The sequence below is a fragment of the Falco peregrinus genome, chromosome 5 (genome assembly GCF_023634155.1).
Source record: "Falco peregrinus isolate bFalPer1 chromosome 5, bFalPer1.pri, whole genome shotgun sequence".
Lineage (NCBI taxonomy): Eukaryota > Metazoa > Chordata > Aves > Falconiformes > Falconidae > Falco > Falco peregrinus.
In genome coordinates, this window is record NC_073725.1 from 84775048 (window position 1) to 84795563 (window position 20516).

General features: G+C 44.2%; 3 protein-coding genes across 7 annotated transcripts in view; 1 reads left to right on the forward strand and 2 right to left on the reverse strand.

The window, feature by feature from the left end:
• Positions 1-183: 183 nt before the first annotated feature.
• MRM2 (mitochondrial rRNA methyltransferase 2) lies at positions 184-3083 on the reverse strand. Its single transcript, XM_055803566.1, has 3 exons — positions 2979-3083; positions 2177-2448; positions 184-1489 (listed from the first exon to the last, which is right to left on the reverse strand). Exons 1-3 carry the CDS (start codon positions 3008-3010, stop codon positions 1065-1067), a joined length of 729 nt encoding a protein of 242 aa, XP_055659541.1. The 5' UTR covers positions 3011-3083; the 3' UTR covers positions 184-1064.
• Positions 2661-7485, forward strand: NUDT1 (nudix hydrolase 1). 3 transcript variants are annotated; one of them, XM_005228975.4, is made up of 4 exons: positions 2661-2833; positions 3469-3625; positions 6692-6837; positions 7053-7485. In XM_005228975.4, the coding sequence occupies exons 2-4, from the start codon at positions 3474-3476 to the stop codon at positions 7223-7225; spliced, it is 471 nt and encodes a 156-aa protein (XP_005229032.3). In that variant the 5' UTR covers positions 2661-2833; positions 3469-3473; the 3' UTR covers positions 7226-7485. The 3 variants fall into 3 exon arrangements, with proteins under 3 accessions (XP_005229032.3, XP_055659542.1, XP_055659543.1); XM_055803567.1 differs by lacking the exon at positions 2661-2833 and adding an exon at positions 3003-3156; XM_055803568.1 differs by lacking the exon at positions 2661-2833 and adding an exon at positions 3090-3156 and having other exon boundaries at positions 3449-3625.
• A 646-nt stretch (positions 7486-8131) lies between these two features.
• SNX8 (sorting nexin 8) overlaps positions 8132-20516 on the reverse strand; it is a 29072-nt gene continuing 16687 nt past the window's right edge. For all 3 annotated transcript variants that reach the window (XM_027779531.2, XM_055803565.1, XM_055803564.1), the window contains 8 exons: positions 18113-18234; positions 17670-17750; positions 16537-16697; positions 15990-16122; positions 14808-14876; positions 13843-13992; positions 13283-13432; positions 8132-12786 (listed from right to left, as the gene is read on the reverse strand). In XM_027779531.2, coding sequence (XP_027635332.1) covers positions 12673-12786; positions 13283-13432; positions 13843-13992; positions 14808-14876; positions 15990-16122; positions 16537-16697; positions 17670-17750; positions 18113-18234 — 980 coding nt within the window. In that variant the 3' untranslated portion in view covers positions 8132-12672. The remainder of the gene's footprint in view (positions 12787-13282; positions 13433-13842; positions 13993-14807; positions 14877-15989; positions 16123-16536; positions 16698-17669; positions 17751-18112; positions 18235-20516) is intronic.

The window sequence follows — 20516 nt, forward strand, 5'->3', positions numbered from 1 at the left end:
GGTTCAGGCTGTTGGGCTGACGCTTCCGCACACACCGTTCAGTCTGGAGATCCAGCAGTTTCAAGCAGTTAATAGTTGATAAATCTGTAAGTCACCCCAAATAAAACATTTATAAGGAGAAAGACCTGGAAGCCTGAAAAAGTCAGTGGTGCCAGCCCATCTTACAACTCATGCCACAGTCGGTCTGATAAAAGCACTATTTAATGTAAAAGTTGTCACTTCCAGATACGGCAGTGGCTAAATTTATTTTTCCAAACAGAATTCTAGCAATTCAATCAGTAATTCTCCGTGTCTAGGATCCAGGGAACATGTTGCCATTTCACCTAGAGAAACATCATTGCTCAAATACAAAACATTAGTGAAAACACAGGGGAAATTATCTTCTCAGTAGCAATGGCCCTGCCCTCCTGTCATTTACGGGATTTATGAGTACCATGAAGTAGCAATTTCTAAATATAACCTGTCTTTAGAAAATGCAGTAGAGCCATCAGGCTGAATATTCCAAAGTCACGTCGCATACCCCGAGCGGCTGCCTTACAGATCATACATGAGACAATGCAGATCCCAACACACATAAAAACGTTACCTATTTTTACATGTGCTAACAAATTGCACCAGCTTTTAAGAAAGATGAAGAGGCAACAAATTGGCTTAAACTCCCCTCACTGTTCCCTCTCATTCTGACAACCACCTTGATGGTTAGTCTCATATATGACATTAATAATGCAATGATTTTCAAGCATACATTAAAAACTCATATAATCACTGTTTTATTTTCATTTCCATTATGTCAGCCCCACAGGTTGCCTTTCAGATTATTCCTCTCCATACCCAACACTTTTCTCCACAGGTAAGAAGCTAGAATGGATGTCTCTGCTTGTATAATTAGTGGATAAACTCAGTAGGACACCATCCCGGTTTATTTTTGAAAAGCATGATGTACTTCATCAGAATTGCGTCAGATTTTCCCAGGGATGGGGGGATTTATTCTTTAAACACATGCCAAATTCAGATTTCCAATCAATGTTTGATCACCTGTTACGATAACCTGCTGTTCTCAGCCTTCATTTCCCTTTGTACAGTCTTGCCAAATAATAAGATTCAGCAGAGTCCTTCCGGCTGGCATGAGGCTTTATAGTTCTCACGTCTTGGAACTGCTCCTTCAGTCTGTTTTGCAGAAGATGTGACTCGTATCCATCCCAGAATTTACAAAGCATTGTTCCTTTTGGCTTTAAAATACTTCGGGACAGATTCAGCAGGCCTAAACACAGATTGATCTGCTTCTGATGATCCAGTTCTTTAATGCCTGTCGCATTAGGTGCCATGTCGCTTAAGATAACATCTACTTTCTCTGCAGGAAGCAGGCTCTGAATCGACTTCAGCGTGCTTGGGTCTGCAATGTCAGCCTCTGACAGGAACACTGCTCCTTCCAGAGGAGAAATCCGCAGGAGGTCAACACCAAGGACAAAGCCAGTGGGGACAGCAGGATCTAGATTATAAAAATGAATGACACACTGAACACTCATAGTGGTTGCAAACAACCTGCATATGCATGAGTGCCACGTTAGTCAATAAACAAAAGACGTATCACCTGCCATGTCTGGTCGTCTCGTCCTTTGAGAGTTTGCTGTGTGCATTGGATGGATGGTTTGCTCTAAGCTAATCCATTCAAGACATGAAAACTCAGTTACTTTGGATAAGCAAGGGGTATTTTTCTTGGTTTTCTTCTGCTCTTTCAAGACTGACAGTCCAGATATCCTGGACAATAGTACAGATGATAACACCTTACCTTGTGAATATAAATGGTGTAACACACATAAAATGGACGTAGTGGTTACTACCATTTTTCAAGAAGGGAAATAAAAATTCAGAAAACCCAAGTTACCTGCTGGAGGCCACACCAATTTCAGAATGCAATGAAGGGATCTTCCCCACAGCAGTTAATCAGAACACCAGCACCACATGGCAAGTTTTTATTTCGCAAATATGATTTCTCCAGACGATACAAAGAGTCACTATTCACCGCCACACAGGCACACACCTTCAGGCTTCTATCGGTGACTGGCATTTGCCAGTACCCACGCCCTTCCCCACACCACCACCACACAGCTGAACCTTCTCACACACTTCAAGATGAGCATCATCCCCATCTTGTCTGCCAAAAACATGCGCTTACCGGTACCTAAGGCATTGACCCTCTGTACTGCAACCTGGCTCCAAGCACCAGGTGCCGCTCCACAGTCAAGAACAGAAAGCCCCGGACGAAGAATATGAAGCTTGTCATCAATTTCCAGTAACTTGAACGCACTTCGGCAACGGTAATGCTGCTGCTTCGCTGCCTTGACAAAGGGGTCCCTCAAGTGCCGCTGCAACCACCTGTGCTCAGTCCCAGATTTCTTCTGAAACCTTCCCGTGGTGTGTAGACATTTGCTCACCAAACGCCTACAGCTGCCCGGGACGAAAGGCAAGAGAATCAGTTAGTATATAACCACTATGTATTTCCAAAGTCTCCATAGTACTTAATTCTAACATCGAATACAGCTCCTCCCAGGCTGAAAAAAACAAAAAAAGCCGGCAAATTGAGTCTTGGCACCTTTAGCTACCAGGTCTACCCAGAAGAGAAGGGCCGTGTTTGATTGCGGCCTCACGGGTGGAACCTGAGGAGAGGCGGGAAGGAGGGAGGGCCGCGCTCCGCCGCCGGCGGCGCAACATGGCAAAGGGACCCCAGCAAGGGCCAGGGCGGCCTCCATCAGCCCCTCAGGGGAAGCAGGGCCACCCCAGCTCCCGGAGGCTCCCTCCCGGCTGCGGCCACGCTGCTACCGTCGCTTTCCAGGTAATGAACCCCGTTCCAGCATTCCCGACAAACCCAAATGGCCCGTTACCCGTTCCTGACAAAAACTTCAGGCGCCGGGACTACGGCCGCACCTCGCCGGGGCCGCCCCACCGACCCGGATCCCCTCAGCGGCCCCGCCACGCACTTGCCAACGGCGGCGCCCCCCGGCCACGCCATGGCGGCCGCCTCAGCCCGCCCTCGTCCCTCACGGCGGCCAGGGGCGGGCCGGGGGCGGGCCGGGAGCGGCGGCGGCGCGGGAAGGGCCGGGCCGGTGCTGAGGGGAAGAGGCGGCGGCAGGCGGGAAAGGCGGGCGTTGGGCAGAGGTGCTGGGGGGTCTCGGCTTACGGTTTGGGGAAGGGCTGCGGAGGGGTCAGGGGTTTGGGGGGGAAGGCTGTTGGGGGCAAGGGATTTGGGAAGGGGGAGCAGCGGAGCAAGGGTCGGTGGGGAGCGCTAGAGGAGTAGGCGCTGGGGGACCAAGGTCTGGGCCGGGGGTGGCGGGCACCAGTCATTTATGGAGGGGGTGCTGGCTGTTTGGGGGGTGTGGGGCTGTCTGCGCCCCCTGGGCCGGGGGAGCGGCCCGGCCTCCCCGCTGAGGGTGCCGGGGCCCTGGTGCAGCCTCCTCGCCTCTCGCCCAGGAGCCATGTGCACGACCAGGCTCTTCACCCTGGTGCTGGTGGTGCAGCCGCCCCGCGTCCTGCTGGGCATGAAGAAGCGGGGCTTTGGCGCCGGGCTGTGGAACGGCTTCGGGGGCAAGGTGCAGCCGGGGGAGAGCATCGAGGAGGCTGCTCGCAGGTGAGGCCTGGCCCGGCTCGGCCACTCCCCCGGGCAGAGGCAAGTGTTGAGGCACAGCTTGGGCCCTGGAGGCGTTAGACCCTTTGTGGTGGGCTGCAGGCGGGGTTACCGAAGCTCAGCTGAGCAGTAACACCCTCCTCATAGCGTAACCAGTGTGTTACCCACCCGCGCAGTCACGAGCCTCCTCTGAACAGAGAAAATCACCTGCTGCACAGGTGATGAGGGTTCGTCCAAATGCACAAAGAAACAGGATTGCTCCCCACTGCCTGTCATCTGCAAACCTTTAATTGTCGTCCAGTCCCTAACTGGAAGTTACCAAGTGTCCTCCTTCCCATCTCCTGGACTCTGATTTAAACTGAGACTTGTTCTTCTAGTGGTGGACAGAGGTTCTTGCACTGTTCAGAAAGGTGCAGAGTTGAATTACAGCTACATAGCAGAATTGCAGCTTATGCAAGTGTACCGCCTATCACTTAAATTTTGAAGCTGTTTATTGTTTAAATTTGGAAGCTGTTGAGCAGTTGCAACTTCACAGTAGCATTTGTAGTACTGTGTGAAAACATAGTGATGGAATAGTAGAAATTCTCAGGGGTCTTTTATGAAAGGCAGCATGGAAATTTATTACTTGATTGCATGGTGACATTTTTAAGCGTAATGCTGAGTTAGGGAGTTGCGTTCCATCAGTACAGAGGTACAGTACTGTTTTTTTAAGCTTTTAGTACTGATTTCTTGAAGTTCTTCTGCCTAGTCATTAAAATGAAATAGCAGATCACAGCTGAACTGTGAAATGCCTTTAAAAACTAGGTACCTCACTCTTTTACCTGAATGCTGCTGATACAAAGCTTCACTTTGCCACCTCCTTACCTTCTGATACATGCCCAGAATTGCCCTCGCACCTGCAGGAAGATCAATGTTGGTGTGCTAACAGCTACCCAACAGCTTTTGCCCTGAACCGTCTCCTCAGCTGTGCTGGTGCAACCACCGGGGTTCTGTGGTGAGCGCATCCAGGGGACGGAAGGACCCTCTGTGCAGATGCGCACCCAGCAGTGCACGGTGTTAATGTACCATGTAACATACATGCTTACATCATGGTTGGTTGTGTAATTTACCAACCCTGAGTGGAAGGAGGGAGATCAGTTTTGTTACTTAAAGCAAGTCTTCATTTGCTAGGCTTACACTGCTGCTGACTGTGCTGTAAAGCTAATGATTTAACTTAGCATTTGATCTCCTAGGTGCGTGTTTGTCTGTGCTAGCCCAGAGTTAGAAACTGGAGCTTTAGTCCATTTGAAATGTTAAGTGGTAATAGTTTCAATTTAAGTGCAATGTGCCACAGCACAGCCACCACCTGCTGCTGTGGACCAGTCCAGTCCTCATCCCTTTCAACACAGCTGGTAGGAGTCTCCTGCAGAATGACACAACTGATTCCCACTGAGGTCAGCTGGGCAGGAAGCAGTCGCCAGAGCCAGGGCCAGCTAGACACACAGCCCACCTTCCTGGTGGACCACCACTGTTGCAGTGCTGCCTCAGGGTGCAGCTCTTCTCCAGGAAGGGTCACACAGTCCAAATCAAACTGAACTTGCACCACCTCTGCTCTGTATTCAGAGCTGAGGTGTTAGGCTGTGGTTCCATGTTGCACTGTCTCAGTTGGGTTTGCAGCAGCATAAGGTGAAGTGTCCTCACAGCACAGATAGTTAAATATTCAACTGAAACATGAACAAGTTTCCCATATTGGTAAGATTTCCATCCTCTGCTGGATACACCACATTCCTGTGAGCACCTGGGCACCCGCAGCTCCTCAGTGGCACACCTTCTGTGGCAGCATTTAGCTAGTTCATTATTTCTAGCTTTCTACCCATAATGTTTCCACTTACTATATATGGAGCCAAACAGCTGACAGATAAATTGCTTGGAGAATAATAGCAGTGTTGTGCTTTGTTGTTCAGTTATTGCAGCCTGTAAAATGAGGCTTTTAGATTTGTTGCTGGAAAACTGCTTCCACTTTTGACATAGATTCTCAGGAAGATTAAGCTGGGATGTAATTTTGAAGGATGGGATCCATGAAATTGATGCCAAAGAAAGCTGGAGCCTTACAGATCATTTCCATTACATTTTAAAATTGTTACTGCCAAATATGCAACAACATTAATTATTAACCTCAGCTGAAGATACACTGTTTCAAAGTATTCCTAATTTTTGTACATTAGAAAAACCATGACTAACTTCAAGCTGTGCTGATTCTGTTGGAGGTAGGTAAAAATAAAAAAAGCCCTAAGTGTGTAGTGGTAAACAGAGCAAGTAATTGAATGTGCTTCGGGTAGCTGTGCAAGGTGATGCATGGAAAAGCGCTGTCTGGCAAGTCTCTAAAAGTGCTCTCGGAAGTCTTGCCTTCTAGCCTCTCTTTATGCTAACTGTACTTCCAAGGAGCAGAAATAGCAAGTTTACACAATTCATTTGTATTTTTTATATGGCATTTGAATCTGAGACTGTATTCCTAACATTCTGTGTGCAAATGATTTTATGTAGCGTGTAGTGTTATTTAAATAAGCTTCAGTTAGCCTCAGTAGCCAATTTTGTAGCAAGTATAGGTAGATGCTCTAGTAGTTACGACCTGCTTCCCCACAATTCTAAAAGCTTTAGCTTGAAGTTGGGAAAACCTTTTGCCTGTGTAAGTGAAGTGCATCTCTGAGCTCTTAAGCCACATCCAGCTACAGTCATATGAGGGTTAGCCTGCTTCACACTTATCTCAGAAAGGATCGCCACATTGCAAGGAATGTAAATTATACTAAACAATCAATTTTCCTGAATCTTCCCCTTCCAACATATTTTCCTACCAGCCTTTAGGAGCTTGAGGTAACATACAAGCCCATCTGACCTGGCTCCAGTGTGATGTAAGCAGGTTCATAGTTTGGTGCAAGCCGGAACTCTGCTGTGCCCGGCTTTGTTTTACAGGTGCAGCTTTCACCTTTGGTTCACTTGAGGTGTTTTGAATCTCTGAGTAAAGCTAATGACTGCCTTTTTGTTCTCCCACTGCTCGCTTTCATGTCAAGAGGTCTATGTCTTGTCCTACAGGGAGCTCCTGGAGGAGAGTGGACTGACTGTGGACACCTTGCAGAAGATGGGTCAGATCACGTTTGAATTTGTGGGCAACCCTGAACTCATGGATGTCCACATTTTCCGGGCAGATCATTTTCATGGAGAGCCAACAGAAAGTGACGGTAGGTAGCTAGCGGAGGGGAAGGAAGGATGTACATTCTTTTCTGAGACAGTATTGCTCTTAAGAAATGCAGAACTACTCATACCAAAATCCCTTTGAGAAGGGAGGAGCTGGGCTCTAGAGGGAAGCTGCTTGTTGACAGGTATTCCAAGTCTAGGCAGAAAAAAAAACCCAAGAGAAAGGCTCATGCAAAATTCTTCTGTTTTCTCCCACCAGAAATGCGCCCACAGTGGTTTCAGCTGGATGAGGTGCCATTCAAGCACATGTGGGCAGATGATATCTATTGGTTTCCCCTGGTGCTTCAGAAAAAGTTGTTTCGTGGCTATTTTAAGTTCCAGGGACAAGACACTATCCTGGAGCACACCCTGAAAGAAGTGGAGGAAGTTTAAGAAAACGGAAGTATCCAGCCCGCATGCTGCTGCCCACATTGGGCTAGGACACCATGAGTACTACTTACAAGGGTCTCCTTTCTCAACTCTCCAGCAAAGGAGACTTATTTGCCAGGTCACTGGGAAGTAAGGAAAACAAGGGGGTTTCCCGAGAGCAGAAATACAAGTAATGAGATTTTCCATGTTGTGAAGTCCCTGGCTGTGGTAGACTTCAGTGGTTACGCATTGCAGCTATTAAAAACTTAAGTGTTAACCCTTCACAGGTGGCTGACTTTTTAGGTTTTTCCCTTGTAGCTGGAAATGTTTTTAAAGATTAAAAATACTTTTTCAGTAGAAGCATGTGGTGTTCTGTTGTAAGCAGCTGGCTACCTTCTAGACTGTTTAAGGGCCTTTCAGAAGTTGGCTTTCTTTCACAGAAAGATTAAGTGGACTGTGATGCAGCACAATCAATTATCTTCTCTGCCAGTTTCTATACAGTTCCCTATTCAGCATTACTTTCAGGGCCAAGGTGAGGCTCGGCCAGTGCTGTGAAAGCCTTTTAAAAAAAAGTTGAGGTAGAGATTCCTTCAGGATGCTCCAGCTGAACACAGTATAAGGTTGTAGGAGTTAAGAAAACAAAAGTCAGTGGTAGATGTACAGCCCTACTCAAGCCCTGCTTTCGCTCTTGCAGATCCTGTCCTGACCTTGAACCGTTTTGAGCATTTCAGGTAAAAATTATGTTGAACAAAATCAACTTTCAGCAAGTCCATGCTGCAAAGTGCCACCACCTATAGCTGCAAGCTTTGTCACGTGTTGGTAGCAGGTGACCTGTTCAGCATTCAGGTCAGCCCAACACAGCACACTGGGCAGCAAAAGCTTGATCAAACTGTTAGAAATAACACATCACATATGTAACTTCTTACACAAGTTTTGTTTTGTTTTTTTTGTTTTAAACACTTTTACAAACACATATAACACTTACAGATAGAATCTTGGAATGTAATATAGGATCTGTAAACATTTCCAGTCTACCAGTTGTAGTAATAGTTCTTTAATTCCTGCATTTGGATAAAGTGCTTCATACATAAGGCTATTTGAGCAAAGCAAAGATACAGGATATTCCAGGCAGGCAAAATTCACACCCTCTGAACAAGATAGTTTCTTCTTGTCTCCCTCCAGCAGTTCTGAATAATTTATACCACTCAAAAATGCCCTTCTTCATATGCTCAGTCAGCCACAGCTCAGACTTCGAGCTAACACCTTAGAATCTTTCTTTTCCTTTTGTGCTGCTTAGGGGTTTTGATACTCACCTCTGCTTCTGACATAGCAGTAAGGGTTTCTGGCTTCAAGGCAAGTAGAGGAGAGAAAATAAGCACAAGGTGATAGGTAGCTTGTAACAGGGCGTAAGAGCTTACTGTGTGGTAGGAAAGTGAATGACTGGCAGCCGATACCTGTTTCATTATCTTGATCTATTTCCTGGTAGAAACTGTAAATTGCATGGTGAGGGAGCAAATTACCTTCTGTTCCTCCAGGAGTTCAGGCAGAAAAAGAATAAGTGCGGCTCAGGCTTGCACTTCTGTTTGCTATCCCCTCTTCTGCAGTCACTTCAATCCCTTTATGAAGATGCTTTCACCAGCACTGACTTCTAGCTTGTGCCAGAGTAGTGAACCTGCTGCAGCTATGGAGATTGGCATGTTTTAAGTAAGTTCTGTCCCCAGCTGGTGATCTTTGTCTTTTAGGAAACAGCTCAAACTGAAAATTGTAAATTAGCCTGTTACAAAGTGCAGGAATTACACCCTTGCATTAGCAAAGTAGAAGAGTAAAAGCACTGGGATGCAGCAAGGCACTGTTGAAAATATGTTACAACTTAGGAGAAGCAACTTGTAAGGAAGATGGAAGGAGAGAGAAAGAAGGATCAAAGATTAAGGTTGTATTGTAAATACAGTTCGGAAAGCCTTTCAACACACAATACTGGTCAAAAAGCCTGTATATTGCTACTTTACAGCTTGAAGCAGAGGAGATCTCAGGAGTGACAAAAGCATATAGCCCTTTTGATAAAATAATTTTCAGGCAAAGTTCAGGTTCTCGGCTGTTTAGTGCCCAGGTATGTCCATGACAGATTTGACACTGACAGAACAATTAGAGGCCTTTTCTACTGTTACTATTTTGCACACATGAAAGTCCCTGTGACCTTAAGCAATACACAGAAAGCTTCCATTCAAGAAGGCACATTAACTCTTTGGCGCTACATCTTGGAGGAGCATCAGTTCTTGGATAGGCAGCACGCACTCTTCAATTGGTCTTCTGGTTTGCTTAGTGTTTATTGCAGTCTACCCAGCCACCAGCAACAGAACCAGCTCGCATTAAGTCTTGTTCTCACCCTTGCGTATAGCTAGGCTGTTTGCTGCAGAAGGCAATAGCATGGAGGTAACTAGAACTGTTTCCCCTACACTGACTAGGGGAGACTGACAACTGAAGTCATCTCGATTGATTCCCTGCTGCTTTCCTCTAGAGGAAGGAAGCTGTACTTGATGCTGCTCTCCGAGTCTTGACAGATCCCTACACTAAACAGAACAAAAACACTAAGGAAATCCCTCACATATGGAGGTAAACATCACAGTGCTATTTGCACACTGACTAGTCTCCCAAAAATAACGTTTGCAAACTACTGGTTGTGTGAAATAGCACATCCATGTACTTAGGAATGAGACAGAAGCTTGACAGTTCAGTATGAAATGAACTCTGAAAGTGCTGTTAGCTGTATCAGCTTTGAGAATACTAGGCCTCCGTTCTCAAAATACTACTTGAACAGAGTAAAACCAAGACAAGAAAACCTCATCCCCAAAACTGCTCTCCTCAAAGAGGCAAGGGCTGACAACAGAGGAATGGGTGTTCTCTCAAAACAACATAATTCCAGTTTCTTATAGGTCATGTGGTCTCTGTTTATCGTTGTTACAGTCTCCGCATTTGGACTGCAGAATTCTTGCTTTGAAGCAGAACAGGAAAGAGGAGTTAGTTTAAAGCCCAAATGTGGTTTTGGTGTTTTTCTGGTTTTTTGTTTTTAAATAAAGCCCAAAACTGAAACTTTTTTTCTACATATGAGAAGTACGAAGTTCCATTCGGGCTAATGCTTTGCAAATGCTCCTACAGAACATAGCCCAGTCACCTACCCCAGCCAGCCAAACTACACAGAAGATCCATCATACAGATACCAGATCTTGCCCCAAAACATAACAGTATTTTCAGTCTGGCTGTTCCCTCATTTAGCCTTGCTTGCCTGATGTGGTGAGGATGGGTACCAAGACTAACCAAGTGACAGGCCATAACCAGTCAGCACCTTCTAAAGGTGCTAGGAGCAAAGAGCATTTAAAAACAGGGTGACACGCTTTCCACACCACAAACTATCTTCCTAATCAAGACAAGGTCAGGCAGAAAAACCTTTTGTGCCGTTCTTGAGACAGTATCTTGTTACTGCACTGTAGAAACATCTCCCTCCCCAGCCAGTTTGCTCTTGAGCTTGTGAGCAGAATCTCTTCTGCATCGCTTTGGAAATCTTCAGGAGAGAGAATCAGATCTGTCACAGCCATTTGCAGTTAATCTCTCTCGCTGGACAAGGCCAATACACAGTGAGGCAAGACTCAGAAGAGAGTTAACATTTAAATTGCTATAAAAAGCTCTTAATAATACATTCTCAGCAAGGCTGTTAAACAAGATACCCTACATACTCTTCAAGGCTCAGCACCCAAGAAATTCACCCACATAAATGCACGTTACCACATTTTGAAGGGTATGTGTAATGGTTATGACAGTCTCATGAAACTGGGCAAGAAACTTCTTATCTTGCTCCTAGCTGAAGGAACTAACCCATAATTTTCACCTGGACTAAGAGCAGCTTCATGCTGCATTGAATTTTCTAAATTAAAAAGAAAAAAAGCTTTTGTGATTGGATGATTTAAATATATTTCCTGCTAATAGGGAAGTTCCTCAATGGGAAAATACTGTAATGGTTCCAGTTTGACAGTGAGCACTCATCCTTGTTAACGTGCTTCCTTTTTACCCGCTCAAAGAAAACGCTAAGAAGCCAAGTCTCAAATTCCCCTTTGGCAGCTATTTCGACCCCAGAGAAGTTAAGTTCAGGGGGGTCCTGTTCATGCAGAGTTTTGCTGCATACACTTGCAGTTCTCTTGTTATCGGCTTGTCTGGAGGATATGCACAATTTCCCCTAAGGTAACATAACATGCAAGTTCTCCTCCCCCTACCCTTTACCTCTAAGGGAAAGTCACCAGAGATACAAAGTGAAACATGGATAATGTTTAGTCCCTTTATCAGAGTCACAAATTGTTCTGAAAACCCCATTACCAAGGACCCTGCTATTTTGAGTTAGAGAACGGTCACTTCATTGTCTTCCCTTCTTCACAAACACACTCCAATGCTACCCACAGCCAGAAAAAAGAATGACAGTAACATCCTGATAAGTACTGATGAACTTTATCAGCATTGTGTCCCAGCCTGCTGGCGTAACAGGATACTTCACCTGATACTAGACCAAAGAAAACACCAGCCTTAGGCTCAGCAGCTCTCCAATAGTCCTGAACAGCTACTCAACAGATGGATGTCAAAACCCCCAGAAGAAAATAAACAAGCTACCTTGTAGCTGTTCTGCTCGTATAGTGGCAGTGGTTTACAATTAAGCAGTGTTTTATTCAATTATTTTCTCATTTATGCCAGGCAAACTCCTCTGAGTTCCTGAACCGAGTTGTCTTTGGCCCCAAACTGGAAAATACAAGCAAGTGCCTAGGCTGTCCTGCCACTGTGAACTGAAACACACTGACAGCACAGTCCGCCTAGCCCTGCTGGGAAAATTACCATCACACAGCAGCGCTGACCCCTGCCCAGCTGGGTTACGAATCCAACCACACCATTCATGTATTCTGTGCTAAGGTCTAGCAGGAAGAAATCAAATCCATACACCTATCAATGAGGTGGGGGATGGCTTTCAGCTTTCCTTATGCACGCATGTCCCTAACACAGGATCTCCCTAGCTTAAAAGGCAATCCATCTCTACTACAAACAAGTGCTTCAGATATCCTGTTCATCTCAGCACTTCAGAGATGTGTCAGCGTGTGTGCAGATAAACATCCAAGGACTGTTAGTACAAGATGCAGAGGCATCAGCTACAACACCGCAGCGCTCACTGCACCAGGTCACATCCTGACCCCATGAAGAGTGTCTGCAGGATGAACATCAGCACTGCCCTAGAGTATTTAAAAATTAAGAGACTGTCTTTATATCTGTATGTTCTGCCCCAAATCCAGTCTGTCTAAATTGGAGAGCAGCTCAAAGCAGCAGTATTTAAAAAAAAAAAAAAAAAAAAAAAGCTGTTTGGAGGATTCATTCTAACATTTGGAGGTAGAGGTCCCACCCCTTCATTGACTGCACTTCTTGCTCCATGCTAGATGCTCAGAGCATTAATTGGAGAAGAAGTTTCCCTCTGGAGGTGACAATGGTGGAGTTGGCATACTGCTAGATCCCACGAAGAGGCAGCTTAGCTTCGGCTTCAATTCATTCCAAACTTTACTCATCTGTGAGTAGAAAATGAGAGAAGACAGGTATGACAACACAGAAGGCCATCATCTCACCACACCATTTTAGCAGTACTTTCAGTGTATTCAAAAACACAACACAAATTTGCTGAAGTGCTTTGGGAAAGTCCAGTGGACCCAGATTGTCCCTTTCAGACTGGTGCTACAATGCAGTGCTCTGAACGTTTTACTGAGCATGCAGGCTAAGGAATTTCCCATACCTTGGTCAAGCTCCTTCACTGAAGGGAAAGAAGGGAGCTGAAGGGGAAGAGACTTTTCTAATATAATGAACGTAAGAAAGTCTATATATGGGGAATGCTGAAGGTCCTATTTAGGGGTTAATAAAAGGGAGCTCTTGAATTTCCAGCAAAACCCACGAAGCTGTTCCTTGTCCTATAATTTCTGTGCAGCATAACAAAAAACAGATTCACCTAGCAAACACATTCAAATTCTCATTTGTAATTTGGGAAAAAGAATACAGTCCAGAAGAACTCACCTCTTTGTGACCCTGGATCTGGGAGTTGACAAAGGCCCCCAAAATGTGAGACGTGAGAGGCAGATAGATGTGGATAAGCTGTGTCTCCTGATGCAGGCAATAGAGAGAGAAGTAATTCCGCAGCTCCATGGTTAGGATAGCATTTTCTTGCTGAAAGAACAGAAACTCTGTGAAATACGTTGCCAGGAAGAGGGTGCCAAGGAGGTTCACTTGCAGCAGGAGAAAACAGCATTCCTCACCATACTAGCAATTCAAGCACATACCAAACCCCTAAAAAAGCAGTTCCTAAACCCATTTGATATGGCAACAACTGCACTTCCCATCCTGCAGACTATTGCTTTCCACAGCTCCTGCAAATGACATGTTGCCAAAGAGCCAGTAGTAGTAAGTGTTGCGGAAAACAAACGCATTTTCCGTGCAGCACAGCAGGTAGCTCATATTACCCAAAGCACAAGTTACCCTTTCAGTCTAATGGCTTTCTGCAAATATGGCCGAGCTACACAGTGGCACCATTACAGGAGTCCAGTACTGCCCTTTGCTGTCCCAGGCACCTCCCCTACCTCCACAATCCGAGACTCCAATTGCTCCACAGATTCTGGTTCTTTGTTCTGCACAGTGGCACTCATCATCTGCTTCTTCATCATGCTGTACTTATGCAAGGCTCGCTGGTGCTTGTGCAATACCCCCTTCTCATGTCTTTCACACAGGTCCTTTACAGGAAAAGGAAAAAAAGAGGTACATAGTGGAAGCTAAGAGACAGCAAGCACACAAGCCAAGTACGTCAGGAACACAAACGCATAGTCACACTTTACGTAATTTCTATGCTGTTGATTTTTGTTTCTTTGCTTTCAAGAGGGTCAAAAAATGTTGGCAGTTAAGAATTCAAGAAACAAAACTGCTTGGACCCAGACCAGCGAGCTTAAGAGGCAATCTGAAGCATCACTTCTGCCAACATTTTGGATCTTATCAGGCCTCTTATCTCTTGCTTCCTTCTCAATATTAAGTGCTTGCAATTAACTGTGGTAAGAGCTTGCCAGTGTCCTATTTGCTTGCCAGTGTCCCATCCAGGCCTGGGAATGGCAGGAGAGGCTGCCACATACAGTTTCAGCAGGTGCTTCTAAAGAAAAGTGCCTTTGACGAGAAGATTAATATTAACAGAAATTCTTTCATTTGTAACCGAGCTCACGCCTCCATGAACAAACCCCTAGTGATCTAATTCACTGCTTTGACTCAAAAGCAGCCAAATCTGAAAAAAAGGTTAGCTGATCCATATAGTTCAAGCAGTCATATTTTTAAATTCCTTACAGCATTTGCTGTTTGCAAGTTCTTGTCACAAGATGAGCTGATCACTAAGGCTACAGAGCTAGCTACGGCCAACAGCCACTCCCCTCCCTCTGCCAGATGCCCAGTTTGCCTCTGAACTGGCCTCCCAGACAGTTTTCCATCCAGTTGGCGTTACACCCTCTAAAGAGCACAAGCTTGTGCTAAACAACTTTCTCATTGGCAGAAGAACAGCAGAGCTCACTTTATAGGACTGGAGTAAATCCAGGAAAAGGTTCAGCTTCTCCACCACATCATTCTCTTCCTGTTTACCCTAGAAAACAAGGAAAAAAGTACATTTTATGTAAGCCTGGCAAGAATCAACATCACAGTTCACATCCTTACACCATGCAAGCCCTCCACTGTATTCTCAAGGGCATATCAACACTTACACAAGCACATCAAAAATCTTTCAGATTGCACTGGCATGTTAAGTCTTCAGCAAGCAGAACAAAGATCTGACTGGAGCAGGAACAGCTTTTCCAACTGACTGATCATTCTAACAAGAAGAGTTAGTTTCACAGTCCTGTGTGTCAGTTCTTTTGGCTCACTCTGCCTGGAATTTCTTGCTTTTGCAGATTCCTCCAATCTTTCATCTTGTAGTTATCTTACCAGGTAACTAGTCCATTAAAGTTATAAATGCCTGCATGTTCCCCATAACAGTTCATGCATCAGAAGTCAGAGATGAGACACCAAGCCAAATTTCACTACTTGGTTTTTTTTATTTTACAAAATCTGTCTTTTCTCCTGTATCAAAAGAGCTCTCCAGAGCATAAACTCTGGAGAAAAAGACCTGGTCTGACGGATCTATAAAAGCATGCTGAGTATTTTAACACAATGAGATGAAGTGAAGAAGAAACTATCACTATTACTTTTCCTTTCCAGACTGTCATGCTCTCACATTATTTTAACAGTCATTATCACACTGCACACTTACACAGGAACATGATGCTTCTGTCTGAAAGACTCCCATGTAATGTTTAAGAACATGAATGCCAAAATTTGATTCAGAAATTAGTTCTTTCAGATTCTCTGTAGCAGATTAATAAAACAGAATGCAGGACTTCTGGACAGCTCAGTACAGTAGTACAACTTAACCTGTCCAATAACCATTTGGAATAAAAATAGAAAGCAGGCTTTTCCCTCCTTTCCCTTGCCCATTATATTTTTTCCCCAACTTAAACACAGTCCAGGTTCTTCATTTGAAGAATAAACAAGCTTGAACAAGCGGGCTGGTGGCTGAGGATGTGAGTTTGGACTACTATTTTCCTTTCAACTCTTTAGAGTGCCTATGTCCACAGAGCTCATGATTCAAGATGAAAGACAGCAATGTGCTCGCTTTGTTTTACAAAAAGAAGGAAAAAAAAGGAAAAAGTAAAGAACTCACCTGCTGCACAGCCTTATCTGCCAGAAGTGCAAATTCAACAGACAGACCCTTCAAGGCTTGTTTCAGGGTCCCCCATGTGCTATTATTCAATGCAGCCCAGGAAGGAAGCGGTGTAGTGTCTGAGCCCAAAGCACTAGGAGGAGATAAGTAGTATTCAAATCTAGGAGACAAATTCCACTAAGCAGATACACTTATTTGCAGAGAGCCGTTCAGAGTTTAAAATCTGTTTAAATAGCGTGCAGTGCTAAGCTACTACTGCACAATCACAAATACAGAGCTGTGTATATACTGGGGGAAAAAAACACTAAAACCAGCACCTGAATGTCAAGGTATTGTATTTTCTTTCCTCTTTCTCTATGGAACATAACCTTAGTGGAAAGCATGCAACTTCTTCTTTTATAGTAGGAAAAATTTTATTATGACCTACAACATACATTGAAATGCCCATTCTTACCAGACTATTTGCAGGTAAACCTTAAAACAGTTTTCAGTTGTGAAAGAACAGCAGAAAAGTTCACAATAGCAAATCCTCTTCCTGCCAACCTACCTTAGCTCCTTTCCAAATATGAGAAGATCTGAGGCATTATCAATGGCTCGAGAAGCTATCCTCTCCGCACGGTCCCGAAGCTTATAGAAGCTATTATAAATATTTCTGATGAGCTCCCTGCTGGCAGCAAACTGGGCTTGTATGTCAGCTGGAAGGAAGTCCTAAAGAAACACAAGAGAGATTAATAGTGGACAAATCAGATGCACATTCACATATGTTAACGGTGGGCATACCATATAGTCAGAAGAGAGACAGGTTTCCCTCTCGCGCACGCTCTCTCATGCCATGCTGTAACAACCCTGAACAGATTAGCTTCACGATTGAGGTGTCCAAGTCAGATGTCATACAAATACTCCTAATTTGCAGAGGCAGAATGAGGTTCAAATACCAGGTGTAGAGATTTGGCAAACTCCGTGATTCTACTATGCAGTTAAAATGGGGTTTGTGAGGTTTCAAGCTCACAGGTTCTGATCTGACGCTACTAGTAACTGCCAGCTTGGCAAAGTCAAGCATGTACTGAAAGTTCAGCTCTTTTTGACCTGTGTATCACTGGTAAAAGCCTGAATTAAGCTCCAGTTGCAAAACCTTCTGCTAGTATTGCAGGAACCTGAACAACAACTTGCTTTAAAATTGCCCAATGAACACAGCGAATGTCTATTTAAAAATCACCACAGCACTAATCACTGGGATAAAAAGATATACGGAGAACTTAACTAACTTCTCTATAACAGTCCAAATTACCCTCCCACAGGGAGACGACGACAGACAGAATGAGGGCATGAATACACGGGGAAGACATCAATCTAGATATTAGCTTTTAAATTGTACAGTATGTGAGTGAGTTTGTTATGCAAGTACAAGTAATCGCCAAGAAACATGTTCTGAGCAGGATTCATTATGTAATCTCCGTCATATTCATGTACCAGCATTTAGCCAGAAATGTCAGGCCCTTAAGAGGCAAACATTTATTTGATCTTTTTGATAAAAATACAAGTTTTAAAGTCCTTCAAACTTCAGAAACAACTGTCTCCTACCTAAGGTCTCCATCACTCAACAAATGCCATAACTGATCCACCTGGAGGAGAGCACCACTGAAACTGGAACAATATTTTGCAAGAAATTCACATACATACCTTGGCCTGGGTTGCTAATCTGCAAGTCATAAATTCATCTCCTACTCCCTGGACCAACTCTCTTAGCTTATTCTGTACATCCTGGAGAAGATACAGAATCAAATGAGCATGAAAGAACTAAGTAATGCACAGCAGTTCACACAGGTCTAGGACATATAGCAACAATAAGGCACAACTTAGCAGATACAGCTTTACCCAGGTTATATTTAATTTAAGAAAAAGCATTATACATATTCCCCTAAGAACAGTTATCATTTTCAAAATACTGTACTCCTGGCCTTGAGTGAAATTACCTTTCACTTTGCAGCTGTAGAAATACTTACTGAGAGAAAATTCTCATCACAAGAAGCAACAATCTGTAGGTCAAAAGCCATTCTGAACTCTGCCCAGCGAAGCAGTTACAGAGATATGCAAACCCAAGGCTATTGCTAACAAGTACTCACTGAGCCACTGAATGACAAGAAGAGTTTCAAGAGCACATCTTCTGAGAAAGGGGGATGTCGAGCCACCAGGTTTATAAAACGCTTCAGCGCTCTCCTCCTAGATTCTATGAATTCTCGATCAGCTACAAGAAGAAACATTAAATTTTAATTGATGCACCACATCATTATAGCTGCTCAGGAGAAGAAAGCACGCAGTCCAATAATTTCCTTGTACTTATAATCCTTGCTAAAGCACTGCAACAAAACCAAAGAATGGTTGGTTACCTATAGTCTGTCAGCTCCCTAAAACAGAACTTTTGCACTGACCTCCAGAACAAATCCTTCTTCAAGTGGTTCTTTATATCTTACTGAAATCCAGCATACAAATCTATGTGTAGTTACTTCCACAGGTGGGTCAGGAAAGCAGGATGAACAACCGAGTCTAAAGCCTGAAGGCTCCACTTACAAACTGTGGGCATACAAAGATTCTTCTTCCTCTGCATCAATTCCACAGGTGGTCCCCAGAGGGGATCTCAGTCTGTTTTGGACTCGTGGGCACAACCCACTGCCTTCTTACCACCGCAAAGATCACTGCCACTTTCAAGGTGATCATCCCAGAAATTATTATGGGGTTTTTGCTCACTATTCTGAAAAACTAGCTTCAGTGTGCTGTACCTTCATCTGTCCCTACTCCATGCTTTTAAGCATTTTGGGGCTAGGATAATAAAGGGGTTTTTTTCAGTTGTCTTTTTCAAGATCAGTACCCATCTTTTTCATACAAGATGTCAAAAAGTACTTTGGGAGACCAGCACAGCAATCTGCAGTATATCCATCCAGAGTCCTTACTCGTCAAACTAAAAAAGTTCCACTCATCGTTCTGAAACAGGAAGAATTTCAATCTGGCCACACTGCAGTAAGGCAGTAAATCAAAATTGCTGGAGTTTTTCAGGAAAGATGAACATTTACACTAAAATAAGATTGAAGGGAAAGAAAGCAGCACAGAATGAAATTAAAGGAATGCTCTTATCCATGACAACATTCTCATATCATGAATGGGTATTAGTCTTTTGCCTCAGTTTTAAGTTAGGTTTTGCAGCTGCATGGACCCTCTATAACAGGGGTCCTCAAACCTTTTAAACAGGGGGCTGGCATGTGGATGAAGTGGCAGGGAGTCATCTGCGGCTGCTTGGTTTCCCCCCCCAACCCCCGGTGGCAGGGTGGGGGTGGGTCTGTAAATACCGGGGGCTGGATTGAGGACCCTGGGGGGCCGTATCCAGCCCATGGGCCGTAGTTTGAGGACCCCTGCTCTATAACAACCCTTAGTACAGTATCACCCGTCAAATGATTTTTCTGTCATTAGGGTTGCAGATCTTGATTTTGCTTTGTAGCCTACATGGAGATTTCTGATGTCATCTACACACTTCCTACAAGATCTGCCTCAGTTTGCTGCTATCCTCGAAAATGAGAAGAGCAGATGACAGATGGATGAAAGCAGACCATCATGAAAATAATAGTGTAACTTAGTAGAGAAGCATACAGAGAATATAAAGTGTGTAGCTTTGCCCATCCAGCTCTGGGTCCACAGAGGCCACAAGAGTCACACACCTATACTAATTCATCAAATCCTGTGCCCTTCAGTTCAATTTGTCAGTCTATTAACCCGTTCGGAAATAATAACTACCCATTCCATTTCCTTTCTCCTGTTCGTAGTTTCTATCAAGACCACTTACACAACTTTTCTATATGCAGAGTCACTGAACTAAAGGCAATCATCACTCTGCCTTAACACAGTTTTGGACTGTATTAAGGACTGTACTCCTAGCACAGTTTGGGAACTAATCCTATCAGTTTTTTCTTCAACATACAATATCTGTGGGAAGAAACGCACCAGTGAATGCACAGAAATATCAACACACCGGCAATGCAAGGAAATAACAGCGACTGATGAATGATATATATTGGTAGCTTCTTCCAATCATCCTCTCTCCACTGAGATTAATCAGAGAAGGTGACTTTGCTTACAAGTGTTGCATGAAGTGGAAATTCTGGAAATTCTGGCTGAGAACACTGAATCAGATCAAATTCAACAGACATGTTTTTGCAACCCCAGAAAAAAGGTCTTCACAATTTATGTTCCATCATAAGAATATATGAACAGTGAAGCTTTTCAGCACTGTTACTTTTCTTTGTTCCCATTCACTACACACCCAGCTCTGCGCACTGTTTACTGATTCCCCTTTACTGCAGCAATACATGGACTCCTTGACTAACACTGATTGTTTATTGGAACAAGGTAAGTTTAGCAGCATGAGTGGAAGACCAGACAGTGAAAGGCTTGTTCTTTCACAGATAAAGTATAAAGCAAGACAGGATTTTTTACAGTTATGCAACATTTGAAATAATAGATGTTTAAAACCAGTATCAA

Bases quoted from the DNA above. Each gene is read 5' to 3' on its own strand.
- NUDT1 (XM_055803567.1), top strand. From the start codon at position 3,009: ATGGCGGCCGCCTCAGCCCGCCCTCGTCCCTCACGGCGGCCAGGGGCG. The intron at 3,157-3,468 runs GTGCTGGGGGGT...CCTCTCGCCCAG, and splicing joins AAGGCGGGCGTTGGGCAGAG to GAGCCATGTGCACGACCAGG. The intron at 3,626-6,691 runs GTGAGGCCTGGC...CTTGTCCTACAG, and splicing joins ATCGAGGAGGCTGCTCGCAG to GGAGCTCCTGGAGGAGAGTG.
- MRM2 (XM_055803566.1), bottom strand. From the start codon at position 3,010: ATGGCGTGGCCGGGGGGCGCCGCCGTTGGCAA. The intron at 2,449-2,978 runs GTGCGTGGCGGG...CGTCCCGGGCAG, and splicing joins GGGGGCGCCGCCGTTGGCAA to CTGTAGGCGTTTGGTGAGCA. The intron at 1,490-2,176 runs GTAAGCGCATGT...TTTATAATCTAG, and splicing joins GGTCAATGCCTTAGGTACCG to ATCCTGCTGTCCCCACTGGC.